Raw genomic sequence first — 14,029 nt, 5'->3', positions numbered from 1 at the left:
TCAAACACATCCTTTAGCAACACACCCTCTTTCTCTCGAGACTGCTCTGCCGATCTGAGAACCGGCGTCTCCTTTTCTTTTTTCGGGCCAGTGCTCATCAAATTCTCCTTAGTATAATTCTGGCAAGTGCTCATCATAGTAGGCTGGATGGGCAGCGCTGGGCTCGTCAGAACAGGCAAAAGATGTGCAGCGCTGGCGTCCTTCGTCATAGTTGACGGAGTAGTCAGAGCTGGGCTCATCAGAGCTGGAGTGCTGGATAGAGCTGGCAGAAGACTGTTAGCGCTGAAAATTCCCACTTCTTCCACTTGATCAGAAATCTCAACAAAAGAACAGAAATGCATTAAAGAGGTAGGAATAACAGGCTTCTTATCGAAAACCGAGAACGTTACCGATCTACCGGATCCCGCCATACTCACAGTTCCAGATCCCACATCAATGCGAGTCTGGGTAGTAGCCATAAAAGGCCGTCCGAGTAGAACAAGATGTCCATTATTTCCTATAACGCCCTGCCCTGAATCAAGCACCACAAAATCGGCTAGCACTGTGATTCCTCTCACCTTGACCTCAACATCTTTTAAAAGACCACGAGTGCTACAATATGCTCCATCAGCTAGTTGAAGTCTTGTTCTCGTGCTTTTAAGCTCATCTTCCTTCCTGCCCAATTTCTGAAAAATAGCAAACGACATTACATTGATTGCCGCACCTATATCTAACATTCCCGAGAACTCTCTAGCTCTATCCAAACCAATACTAAGAATAAAGCTGCCAGGATCTCCTTGCTTCGGTAATGGTTGGGTTGAATCAACAATCGGTGGTGGCAGAGGTGAGCTGGAACGTTGGACAACTTTCGGTGGTCGATACGGCGTAGTGGACTTGTGGAGAGATAGCTCTGGCCACCTTATCAACTTTGGCGCTCGTCTCAGCTCTGGTGCTCTTCTTAGCTCCGGCGTCCTTATCAGCTTAGGTGCCTTTCTCATGCCATAGTTTTGCAGAACTGGATTTGGCATGACTGACCATTGCAATGCTGCACTTGGCACGACTGCACTCTGCGGGGCCGGATTCTGCATAGCTGAACTACGCATGGCAGGATGCTGCAGAGCTAGACTTGGCATAGCTGGCTCCTGCAGAGCTGGATTCTGAAGTGTTAGATTCCGCAGTGCTGGAATCTACAGTGCTGAAGGTTGCATAGCTGAATTCTGCATAGCTGGTTTCGGCAAGGCTGGGCTCTGCAGAGCTGGGTTTTGCATAGCTGGAGTCTGCAAGGTTGGATTCGGCAAGGCTGACATCTGCGGGACTGTATCTGGCAGTGCTGAGCTAGGCAGCGCTGCACTCGGCAGGGCTGGACTGGGGAGCGCTGCACTCGGCAGGGCTGGACTGGGCAGCGCGGCACTCGGCAAGGCTGGACTGGGCAGCGCTACTACCTTCTTCTGCTCTAGTACCGGACTCGGTTCAGGCATCCACGTCAGCTCTGGTACCCTGGTCTGCTTCGGAATCCATGTTTGTTCCGGTATCCAAGTCTGCTCTTCGAGAGCAGTTATAGCTAAAGCTTGGTGAGTTTGCAGAGGTTGACCATGAAATTTTCCGGGCTGCTGCTGCTGCTGCAATTGGTTCAAGGTGCCCGACAGTTGCCCTACCGTGGTCTCAAGTCTTTTTATGGTGGATGCTTGAGACTCCATATTCTGCTTAGTCATCTCCATATTTTGCTTGCTAATCTCCATGAAAGCTTGCAACGTATCTTCAAGTGATGACTTCTGGGGCTGAGCGTGTTGCTGCGAAGGTTGAAAATTCCCTTGCTGTTGATACCTCGGTGGATATTGTTGGGGAAAATTTTGTTGCGGTGGGCAGGGCTGCTGACCTCTCCATCCATTATTGACATTCTGCCCTTGATTATAATTTTGCGGTCTGCTCTGCCCTTGATTATAGCTTTGCCCTTGATTGTAGTTTTGCACGAAGCCAGGTCTGCTCTGCATTTGATTATAGCTCTGAAATCCTTGTGCAGCATAGACTTCAGCTTCACCCTCCGGAGTAAACTCTCCCATTCTATGGCACTCATTAGCTCCATGGCTGAAATCTCCATAAATACCACAAGGTTAGCCATTCTGCGCCGGGACGGAAGGAGTTTCCATCTTGCCCATCTTAAGATGCTGCACTTGTCTCACAAGATCGGCTACTTACTTCTGCAGCTCAAACTATTGCGTCACAGAGCTGGCCTCAACTCTCTTCCCACGGACTGATTTCTGTTGGGAGCTCTCGGCCAAAGTCTTAAAAATCTCTTTTAGCTCTGTTGCCGTCTTCCGAGCTATGTTGCCTCCTGCCGTACTATCCACCATAAATTGGGCTGTTTGCACTAACACATCGTAGAAGAACTGCATCAACATAACATTTGTGAACTGATGTTGAGGGCATTGACGGATGAGTTCTTCATATCTCTCCCAAGCTTCATGCAAAGGCTCGTCCGCTCCTTGGGTGAACTCCATTATCCTCGTTCTCAGCTCTTGTGTTTTGTGGCTTGGGTAGTATTTCAGCATAAATTTTTCACAAGCATCTCCCCACGTAGTGATAGAGTTGGGCGGCAGAGATAGCATCCACGTCCTTGCCCGGTCTTTAAGTGCATAGGGAAAGCACTTGAGCTTGAGTTGGTCCTCCGTGAGGCTAAGCAGAGGAATCGTTTGCACTTGTGTGCAAAAATCTCGGATGAATTGCAGAGCATCCTCGCTTGGCATCCCATGGAACACCGGCAGCAAATTCGAGTCATTGGGTTTGAGATTGTAGTTTCTCACAGCAGTGGGGAGCACGATTGCCGATGTGTTGGTATCTCCAATCACCGGCCTGGTGAAGTCTCCCATGTACTCCATGTTTTGAGCCATGACTTCTTTCTCCTCGTGTAAATCCTGCTCAGTGCGAAAATTGGCGGAGCTGGCCTCTTCCTCCTTAGTGTGTTCTGCCGTGGCTGTGGTCTGCTCTGGCTGGTCAGAGCTGGCTTCCTTCTCTACTACGGTCTGCTCTGGAACGTCAAGCTCAAAGTCAGAACTGGAATTGGCAGGGCTTGCAGCGCTGTCCTCGGAGTCAGAGTCAGAGTATAAAGCGTCTGCTCTGGTATGTGCCAGAGAATTCACCGTTCCTCTAGTATGTGTCCGAGTATTATCCAGCGGGGACGTTAGTTTTCTTTTCAGACTACGGCGTCCCTGCATACACAACACTTAACACACGGATAAAATGCACCGGGTGGAAGAAGTAAAAACAAAAAACGAGAAAAACTGGAAATTAAATAAAGCAAGTAAAAACGACACAACTAAAACGCCTAAAACTTTCCCCGGCAACGGCGCCAAAACATGGAGTACACTATACATTCTCCGATGGTGGTGGAGTCAAATTTTGGTGCCGTTGCCGAGGAAAGTTTTAGGCGTTTTAGTTGTGTCGTTTTTACTTGCTTTATTTAATTTCCAGTTTTTCTCGTTTTTATTTTTACGTCTTCCACCCGGTGTGTTTTATCCGTGTGTTAAGTGTTGTGTATGCAGGGACGCCGTGGTCTGAAAAGAAAACTAACGTCCCCGCTGGATAATACTCGGACACATACCAGAGGAACAGTGAATTCTCTGGCACATACCAGAGCACACGCTTTATACTCTGACTCTGACTCCGAGGACAGCGCTGCAAGCCCTGCCAATTCCAGTTCTGACTTTGAGCTTGACGTTCCAGAGCAGACCGTAGTAGGGGAGGAAGCCAGCTCTGACCAGCCAGAGCAGACCACAGCCACGGCAGAACACACTAAGGAGGAAGAGCCCAGCTCCGCCAATTTTCGCACTGAGCAGGATTTACACGAGGAGAAAGAAGTCATGGCTCAAAACATGGAGTACATGGGAGACTTCACCAGGCCGGTGATTGGAGATACCAACACGTCGGCAATCGTGCTCCCCACTGCTGTGAGAAACTACAATCTCAAACCCAATGACTCGAATTTGCTGCCGGTGTTCCATGGGATGCCAAGCGAGGATGCTCTGCAATTCATCCGAGATTTTTGCACACAAGTGCAAACGATTCCTCTGCTTAGCCTCACGGAGGACCAACTCAAGCTCAAGTGCTTTCCCTATGCACTTAAAGACCGGGCAAGGACGTGGATGCTATCTCTGTCGCCCAACTCTATCACTACGTGGGGAGATGCTTGTGAAAAATTTATGCTGAAATACTACCCAAGCCACAAAACACAAGAGCTGAGAACGAGGATAATGGAGTTCACCCAAGGAGCGGACGAGCCTTTGCATGAAGCTTGGGAGAGATATGAAGAACTCATCCGTCAATGCCCTCAACATCAGTTCACAAATGTTATGTTGATGCAGTTCTTCTACGATGGGTTAGTGCAAACAGCCTAATTTATGGTGGATAGTACGGCAGGAGGAAACATAGCTCGGAAGACGGCAACAGAGCTAAAAGAGATTTTTAAGACTTTGGCCGAGAGCTCCCAACAGAAATCAGTCCGTGGGAAGAGAGTTGAGGCCAGCTCTGTGACGCAACAGTTTGAGCTGCAGAAGCAAGTAGCCGATCTTGTGAGTCAAGTGTATCATCTTAAGATGGGCAAGATGGAAACTCCTTCCGTCCCGGCGCAGAATGGCGAACCTTGTGGTATTTGTGGAGATTTCAGCCATGGAGCTAATGAGTGCCATAGAATGGGAGAGTTTACTCCGGAGGGTGAAGCTGAAGTCTATGTTGCACAAGGATTTCAAAGCTATAATCAAATGCAGAGCAGACCTGGCTTCGTGCAAAACTACAATCAACGGCAAAGCTATAATCAAGGGCAGAGCAGACCGCAAAATTATAATCAAGGGCAGAACGTCAATAATGGATGGAGAGGTCAGCAGCCCTGCCCACCGCAACAAAATTTTCCCCAACAATATCCACCGAGGTATCAACAGCAAGGGAATTTTCAACCTTCGCAGCAACACGCTCAGCCCCAGAAGTCATCACTTGAAGATACGTTGCAAGCTTTCATGGAGATTAGCAAGCAAAATATGGAGATGACTAAGCAGAATATGGAGTCTCAAGCATCCACCATAAAAAGACTTGACACCACCGTAGGGCAACTGTCGGGCACCTTGAACCAATTGCAGCAGCAGCAGCAGCCCGAAAAATTTCATGGTCAACCTCTGCAAACTCACCAAGCTTTAGCTATCACTGCTCTCGAAGAGCAGACTTGGATACCGGAACAAACATGGATTCCGAAGCAGACCAGGGTACCAGAGCTGACGTGGATGCCTGAACCGACTTCGGTACTAGAGCAGAAGAAGGTAGTAGCGCTGCCCAGTCCAGCCTTGCCGAGTGCCGCGCTGCCCAGTCCAGCCCTGCCGAGTGCAGCGCTCCCCAGTCCAGCGCTGCCTAGCTCAGCACTGCCAGATATAGTCCCGCAGATGTCAGCCTTGCCGAATCCAACCTTGCAGACTCCAGCTATGAAAAACCCATCTCTGCAGATTTCAGCCTTGCAAAATCCAGCTATGGAAAGTCCAGCTCTGCAGAATCCAGCTCTGCAGAGCCCAGCCCTGCCGAAACCAGCTATGCAGAATTCAGCTATGCAACCTTCAGCACTGCAGATTCCAGCACTGCAGAATCTAACACTTCAGAATCCAGCTATGCCAAGTCTAGCTCTGCAGCATCCTGCCATGCGTAGTTCAGCTATGCAGAATACGGCCCCGCAGAGTGCAGCCGTGCCAAGTGCAGCATTGCAATGGTCAGTCATGCCAAATCCAGTTCTGCAAAACTATGGCATGAGAAAGGCACCTAAGCTGATAAGGACGCCGGAGCTAAGAAGAGCACCAGAGCTGAGACGAGCGCCAGAGTTGATAAGGTGGCCAGAGCTATCTCTCCACAAGTCCACTACGCCGTATCGACCACCGAAAGTTGTCCAACGTTCCAGCTCACCTCTGCCACCACCGATTGTTGATTTAACCCAACCATTACCGAAGTAAGGAGATCCTGGCAGCTTTATTCTTAGTATTGGTTTGGATAGAGCTGGAGAGTTCTCGGGAATGTTAGATTTAGGTGCGGCAATCAATGTAATGCCGTTTGCTATTTTTCAGAAATTGGGCAGGAAGGAAGATGAGCTTAAAAGCACGAGAACAAGACTTCAACTAGCTGATGGAGCATATTGTAGCACTCATGGTCTTTTAAAAGATGTTGAGGTCAAGGTGAGAGGAATCACGGTGCTAGCCGATTTTGTGGTGCTTGATTCAGGGCAGGGCGTTATAGGAAAGAATGGACATCTTGTTCTACTCGGACGGCCTTTTATGGCTACTACCCAGACTCGCATTGATGTGGGATCTGGAACTGTGAGTATGGCGGGATCCGGTAGATCGGTAACGTTCTCGGTTTTCGATAAGAAGCCTGTTATTCCTACCTCTTTAATGCATTTCTGTTCTTTTGTTGAGATTTCTGATCATGTGGAAGAAGTGGGAATTTTCAGCGCTAACAGTCTTCTGCCAGCTCTATCCAGCACTCCAGCTCTGATGAGCCCAGCTCTGACTACTCCGTCAACTATGACGAAGGACGCCAGCGCTGCACATCTTTTGCCTGTTCTGACGAGCCCAGCGCTGCCCATCCAGCCTACTATGATGAGCACTTGCCAGAATTATACTAAGGAGAATTTGATAAGCACTGGCCCAGAAAAAGAAAAGGAGACGCCGATTCTCAGATCGGCAGAGCAGTCTCAAGAGAAAGAGGGTATGTTGCTAAAGGATGTGTTTGACCCTGGTGCGAATGCTAAGGAGAATTCCAGAGGAGAGGGTCAGTGCATGACATCCGATTATGGGCAGATGAGTACTCCGATGGTGGTGGAGTCTCACATTCTGCACGATCCTCACTAAGGGTCAAATCTGAAGTCGGGCTGGAGACTCTAACTCTAGCGCTTGGTGGGAGGCAACCCACCGTTGGTTTGTTTTTAGTTTTTGTTTTTCTTGTTTTCCGTTGTTTGTGTCTTTCCTAAGTTTTGGTTGCTTGCGCGGATACTTTGATGTGGTGTTCATGTTTTGACTTCAGCGCTGCAGTTCTAACTCTGTCGACAGCGCAGCCGCGCCAGCGCGTCTCTGCACTTTTCCGCGCTGCACCTTTCCGCCGCTGCACTTTTCCACGCTGCACTTCTCCGCGCTGTACTTTTCCGCGCTACACTTCTCCGCGCTGCTCTGCCAGCGCTAATCTGATTCAGCGTGGCCACTCTTCACTCTGCCACAGACCGCGAATTCCCCTCTTCACCACCTCGCACGATGCTTCAGTTTCTCCATGCCGATAATCAGGGACATTTTCTCAACTCTTCTTATTTCTTTTGTGCCCTGAGGACATGGCATGCTTTAAGTGTGGGGGGGTGTTTTATTGCGCTTATGCTTTCAATTGGGCGAAATTGATTTTTCTATGCTTAGTTTTTGGTCTCGAATCTGGCTAATTTTTATGAATTTGTGGAAGAGAAGATGGTTTTCGATGAGAATTTCGGGTTTGTGTTTGTTTGGTGGTTATTCTTGTTTTACTCTTGATATATGTTTCTTGATTGTGCAAAGGATTTGAGTTTTGTTGCAACATGTTTGTAAGTTAGTAAAACGTGATTTGTCCGGTAGATGCTAGAAGGAGTGTTGTCATTGTGATTGCCTACGATCGTATCTTATCTGTGAAAATGTTGGACGAATTGCCAACTTCAAAATTCAAAATCGCCAGCTCTGAAACATCTGGCCTGTTCTGAAATGTGATAGCTTTGAGTCTCTGCTCCTCTAGTCTAACTATGAGCATGGGAAACCACGTGAAAAGACTTTGGATTACATCCAAATGGTTTTTATTTCATGAATTATGGCTCAACTGTCGAAAATCTTAAGCACGGAAAGTGTGAAAAATGGTGATATTGATTATAAAGGCGATCACATTAGGGAATTCACTTATAGCGGAGAATTGGGTCTGATCGAATTACTTACATTACTCTTTTGTTGCTTCTTAAACTTTGAGTTACTTGCATGATCGAGAGATATGTGTTGATTGTAAAATTTTGAATTCACTTTGAGAATGTTTGGATGGAAATTAGCATTGTTGAAATCAATCTCTTCCTAGGATTCATATGGATTTTGCTTGAGGACAAGCAAAAGGCTAAGTGTGGGGGGGTTGATTTATGCTTAATTGTTCTAATTTAGGGGTTTGCATGTGCATATTTTAAGTTAAATCTTCTGGAAATTGGTGCGTTTTATGGTCTATTTTATGCTTTGGAGAGTTTGGGCTAAGAATCGTGTTTTTGTGCATACTCTAGCATGTAAGATAAGCAAAGCCCCGCTTGCCAAAGCAGCGAAATGGGAAGCCAGAGAAATGCCCCAGCGCCAGTGGAATCGAAGCGAGTGAGGAAGCGCCAGAGGAATCGAAGCGAGCGAGGAAGCGCCAGAGGAATCGAAGCGAGCGAGGAAGCGCCAGAGGAATCGAAGAGAGCGAGGAAGCGCCAGAGGAATCGAAGCGAGCGCGGAAGCGCCAGAGAAATCACTTCGCTGCTGGAATCATAAGTGCAGAGGAATCAAACGACAGAGAAATCACCATTTCTCTGGAGTCAGAGAAATCACCATTTCTCTGGAGTCAGCGAAATCAAGAAGCCAGTGTAGCCAAGTAATCACCAGAGGAGTCAAGAGTCAGAGCAGAGGGGATAGAAGTCCATTACAGCGGAATCGAGAAGCCAGAGAAATCACCATTCCTCTGGCGAAAGCCAGAGCGGAAGCCATTCCGCTGGCGAACCATTTCGCTGGCGATAGCCAGAGCGGAAGCCATTCCGCTGGCAAGAGCCGCGATTTCCGCTAGGGTGGAGATGACTTGTAGAGCGTGTCACAGCTGGACTTACCTTCTTTTGCACGATTCTATTGCCTTTAGAGTTCTACTTTACATGGCAACTTCCATGGTGATCCAGAAGGATTTGAAGTCTATAAATAGGGCCATACTTTTCATTGTAAAAAATCAATCCCTTGCCCTAGTTTTAGACGCCATCTTTGAGATCTGTTGGCATCCGAAGCTTAGGAATTTAATTGCTTTCATAGTTTCGAGTTTTTATTGTTCTAAGTTAGATTTCAATTTAGTTTTTAGTTTAGTTTCTTGGATTGTGATTGAGTGACACAATTACACGATCAAGACGTTTACGGTATTTCGTATTTCAATTCAATTTATTTCGTTTAATCATGTTTACTTTTTTAGTTTATGTTCATGCTTTCTTTTTAATTATGCAATTTAAATTATGCACTTTAGTTTCACGCCTAGATTAGTTGGTTTTTAAATTACAAGTATTTAATTTCTTAAGTTAGGTTTAATTTGAGTTGTTTAAATTCTTGCCTAGGATTTAATAGTTTAATTCGTCTAGTTAATTTTAAGTTCGGTTTTTAATTAAGTTTTTCATTCTAAGTTTTAGTTTAATAATCGATCTCTTTATTGCTTTCTTTTATTGCTTTTTCCTACGATACTACTAAAAGCCCTTAAAGACTTTCCTTGAGAGATGACACTGGGTCAACTTACCATCACTAGAATGTCCTTGTCCTATTGAAAGTCATCACCAGAGGAGTCAATAGTCAGAGCAGAGGGGAGAAAAGTCCATTGCAGCGGAATCGAGAAGCCAGAGAAATCACCGCTCCGCTGGCGAGGCCAGAGAAATCTCCATTCCGCTGGCAACCCATTCCTCGGGCGCAAGCAAAGAAATCGTCATTTCTCTGGCGCGACCCGTTACCCTGGTGACATCCATTCCTCTGGCGAGAGTTGTGAATTCAGCGAGTGTAGGAGTATTTTCCGGAGTGCGCATCCAGCTGGAAAGTTGCCTTATTTTACACGATTCTATTACCTTTAGAATTCTACTTTGCATGGCAACTTCCATGGTGATCCGAAGGAAATCTGAAGCTTATAAATAGGTCCTCTTTTGACCTATTAGAAAACACGACCCCCGAACCTTAGCATTCATATTTTCAGTTTCTTTTGGCTTTAGAATTTTATTGTTTTTCAGTTTTCAAGGCTTGGATCAAGATTGAAGATTCAAGCCGCTACTTCAGTTTTTATTCGGTTTTTATATAATTTAGTTTTTATTATTGCTTTCTTCTTAATTATGTTGATGTTTTATTTTATTATGTCTGGCTAGTTTCGTTTAGCTGATTCTAGGGTTTGTAAATAGTTGATTGAATTTATGTGATTCATTTGTTAATACCTTTGTGCCTTCCAGTTTATGATTCATAATTCCTGGTGCTTGTTTTCTTGTGAATTATTTGGCCAATAGTTTGCATGTTTAGCTATTCGGTTTGAGACCTAGCGGAGATAACTGTTTAGCGGATTCAGGAATGTATGATATGATTTTAACCTTGAGACCTAGCGGAGATAGGTGGATCATAGGGAGCTATTCTTAGGAGCTATTGGGAGTTAGTAGATTTTCTTGAGACCTAACGGAGATAGATAATTTACTAATCTACGATCGTTGCTGCTCTAGCGAGAGTAATTGATTAATTAAGTGATCTCTCATCATAACTGGATTAAATTGGTACATAGGATTAATAGATTTATTGCATGGATTTAGTTAATGAATTTACTACTCTAGGATCAGTTGTCTTTTATATTTGATATTTCCTACGTGCTTTTAATTATTGTTATTTGCGTTTTAGTTAATCAACCAATCTCTACGTTCTGTTGCCTGTCTACTACTTAAGTTTGTTTAGGAGATAGCTAAAGTAGTTTCGTTGTGTCAGTCCCTGTGGATACGATACTTGGTTACCAATTTGTGCTACAATTGCACCGTGTTAGTTGCGGTAATTTGTTGCTAATAATTTAGTGATCAACTTTTTGGCGCCGTTGCCGGGGATTGATTAGAAATTACTTTAATATTTCCGATAGGACTTTATAGTACTTCAGGTTTTTATTTGTTTTTATTTTTTTTCTGTTCTAATTTTTTTTTAGTGTGGTTTTGTAGGGTGCGCATGAACACTAGATCTCACGGAAATCCTCTTTTTGAGTTGGACCTTGAAATCAACAAGACTTTGCGCGATATAAAGAAGCAGAACAATCAAGTTGAGACAAATATGATGGCTACTCCTGAGCAAATCCATATTCAAATGCGAGCTCTGCAAGAGAAATTGAAGAAGCTGATTGATAAATCGGAGGTTGAAGAGGGTCAGAAGCAACCAGCCATCAATGAAGCATTCATACCACAGTATGTGTACCAGGAGCCCCTACGAGTGAACGTAAACAACTTTGAGCTGAAAACGGGGTTGATCACGATGGTCCAACAGAGCCAATATGGTGGACAAGCGATCGAAGACCCTAATGCGTACTTGGCGCATTTCCTGGAGCTGTGTATCACGGTGAAGATGAATGGTGTCCCTGATGACATTATCCGTCTTCGTCTTTTTCCCTTCTCACTGCGGGATAAGGCGAAGTCGTGGTATCATACGCTACAGCTGGGAGATAATATCGTGTGGGAGGATTTGGCTCATGCATTCTTACGCAAGTTTCATCCGCCTGGCCTTACGTTGAAACTGAAGATGGACATCGTACAGTTTCAGCAGTACGATGGAGAAAAGCTAGCGGAGACATGGGAGCGGTATCAGGAGAAGCTCAGAAAGTGCCCAAGCCATGGATTTGATGAAGGCACGCTTGTAATAATGTTCTACAATACCTGCGGAGAGCGTACAAGGATGCACATGGATACAGCTGCAGGTGGCTCTCTCCTCCAGAAAAGTAGTTCTGAAGCATGGAGCATTATTGAGAGTATGGCTTCTACGAGTTACCAATGGCCATCTGAGCGAGTACAATTGAAGAAGGTAGCAGCTGCGTCAAGTTCTGATCCTATGGCAGCAATGGTTACTCAACAGGCAGCGATGGCTACACAGCTGGCAGAGCTGACTACAAAAATAGGTGAGTTGAATGTTGGACGCCATGAGAAAGCTGTGATAGACCCTTCAGGCATGGAAGATGTCAATTACGTGAATGGCAGAAATTATGGGAATTTCCAGCGAGGACAGCCAGGAATGTATGGCAGAGGTCAACAATTTCAGCAGGATCAGCAGCAGTTCCAGCCAGGAGCACACCCGCATCCTAACCTTTCTTACGGAAATCCGAGCAATGCTTTGCAGCCTCCACCTGGATTCTCTGTATCTGGCTGGCCGGACCCTGGCACCGCTCGCCGCTGCTGGCTGGCCGGACACTGGCCGCACCCACCACCGCCGCTCGCGCCTCCGCAGCAAGCGCAGTCAACTCGCTCCAGCTGACCGAGTTCGCAACGGCAAGCTTCGATCGCTCCTCCCGTCGCTGCTCCAGTCTCACGTCGCTTTCCGCGACTCCAGCCACCGGCGTTCAAGGCTCTGCTGTCAGAATAATCGAGGTTTGACTGGAGAGAGAGACGTGCTCTGTGAGCATTTTCCCATTTGAGATCTCGGCGGTTGCTGCGTTTCTGGTGGCCAAACTCTGGTGGCCGGATCCGACAGAGTTTCTGGTGGACCGATCTGGTGGCTGCTGTCTCCGTGGCGTCTCCAACCTTCACAAACCAGGTCCCAAAAACAGCACACCAGCTGTTTGACAAAAAGCACCAAAGACCGATTTTGGCTCTCCCTTGTTTAGCTGCTGTCTGTTTTGCTTTTTCCGGCTCCTGCTGCAGGAGTTTTTTGGTTCCACATGACTTCTCCGGGAGGTCTGAATCTCCCAATAGTTTCGAACAATTTTGCCTGCAATAATTCCCCGATGAATGACTACACAAAGACTGGTGCGGGCTCGGCTGGCGGTAACGGAGCAGATTCTGCTTTTGTGGAGGAACGAGAAGTTGCTATTCCCAACGCCACGGCTATCTCAAACCCTAATGATTCGGATGTGGGGGCTGAAAAAATGCCCAACTCCAAATCGTATGCTGATATCACGATGAACAGGCCACCGAGACGTCCCGACCTAGCTGCTCATCGGTTTCACTCATTGCGTTCCACCAAAGAGGGAGAGCAGTTTTCCTTAAAAGTTCCACAGCACCTATATGCGCAAGAAGTCAGTAAGGAATTCTCTCATGCTATTATTGGTCGTCTTCTCCTTCGTAAAGGAGACAAACCTCAACCTGCATTGCTTCTCAAGGCAGAACTTCACAAAATTTGGAAATTAGAATCTGAGTGGCAACTTATTCCTCTTGGGAAAGGGTATTATACGCTGGCTTTCCGGACTCCTGAAGACAAAACTCGTGCTAAAGCCAAGCCGGTCTGGGAATTATCTTGTGGTCATGTACGTCTTCGAGAATGGTCCAAACACTTTGATCCATTTAAAGAGCATTCTTCCATGGCGAATGTATGGGTGAGGATACATTATTTGCCAATTGAGTATTGGCATCCTGAGATTCTAGCCGGGATTGGGTGGTACATTGGTCATCCTATTAAAATTGATGGAGCCTCGGCTCGTCGTGATTTTGGGCAGTTCGCGCGCCTTCTTATTGAGTTAGATATGTCCAAATCCTTTCCTACTACCCTCTTAATTGATAACGATACTTTTTCGTTCTATGTTGAATTCACGTATGAGAATTTACCTTTCTATTGCTCAAAATGTAAACTTACAGGACATCCCACCGAAAAGTGTCGGAAAATTTCGGTTAAGAAGGTTGTGGAAGAGGATGTTCAAGATAGAAGTCAACAGCCTTTGGTTAAAAATGGGAAACAGTGGCAACCTATCTCTGGTGATGCAAGAGACGAGAGAGAACATGAGCAGGAGACAGCAAAGGGAGATAGGCCAGTTGAGGTGGGTTCGAGACGCGAAGACATACAAGTTTCCCCAGCTCGTTTGGACCCGGGATGTTACTCACTTCAGAAAAATGATCACCACAAACTGTTAGGCTTGCCGGTTTCGGCGTCGAACAACAGTTTTGCCCTGTTGGATAACGAAGGCACTGAATTGCTTGAAGAACCGGAGCAGCAGCGGCGGGTACGTCTTTCTAGGGGTAAATCTTTGGATGATTCCAATTCTGCTGAACACTACGGCCCTGATAGGTTGGCCGAGTGTCTAAAACCTTGTAAAAACTCGGTGTTTGATCAGCCAGTCAACATTT

At 46.3% G+C, this 14,029-nt stretch overlaps 1 protein-coding gene across 1 annotated transcript; it reads left to right on the top strand.

Moving 5' to 3' along the window:
* The first annotated feature begins 5,246 nt into the window (after positions 1-5,246).
* LOC131018565 (vegetative cell wall protein gp1-like) lies at positions 5,247-5,957 on the top strand. Its single transcript, XM_057947280.1, has one exon. The coding sequence runs from the start codon at positions 5,247-5,249 to the stop codon at positions 5,955-5,957; it is 711 nt and encodes a 236-aa protein (XP_057803263.1).
* Positions 5,958-14,029: the final 8,072 nt, after the last annotated feature.

The sequence above is a fragment of the Salvia miltiorrhiza genome, chromosome 3 (genome assembly GCF_028751815.1).
Source record: "Salvia miltiorrhiza cultivar Shanhuang (shh) chromosome 3, IMPLAD_Smil_shh, whole genome shotgun sequence".
Lineage (NCBI taxonomy): Eukaryota > Viridiplantae > Streptophyta > Magnoliopsida > Lamiales > Lamiaceae > Salvia > Salvia miltiorrhiza.
This window is presented reverse-complemented; position numbering and strand designations above follow the sequence as displayed.

What these genes read in the sequence shown, in the direction of transcription:
- LOC131018565 (XM_057947280.1), top strand. Translation starts at nt 5,247, where the DNA reads ATGCCTGAACCGACTTCGGTACTAGAGCAGAAGAAGGTAGTAGCGCTG.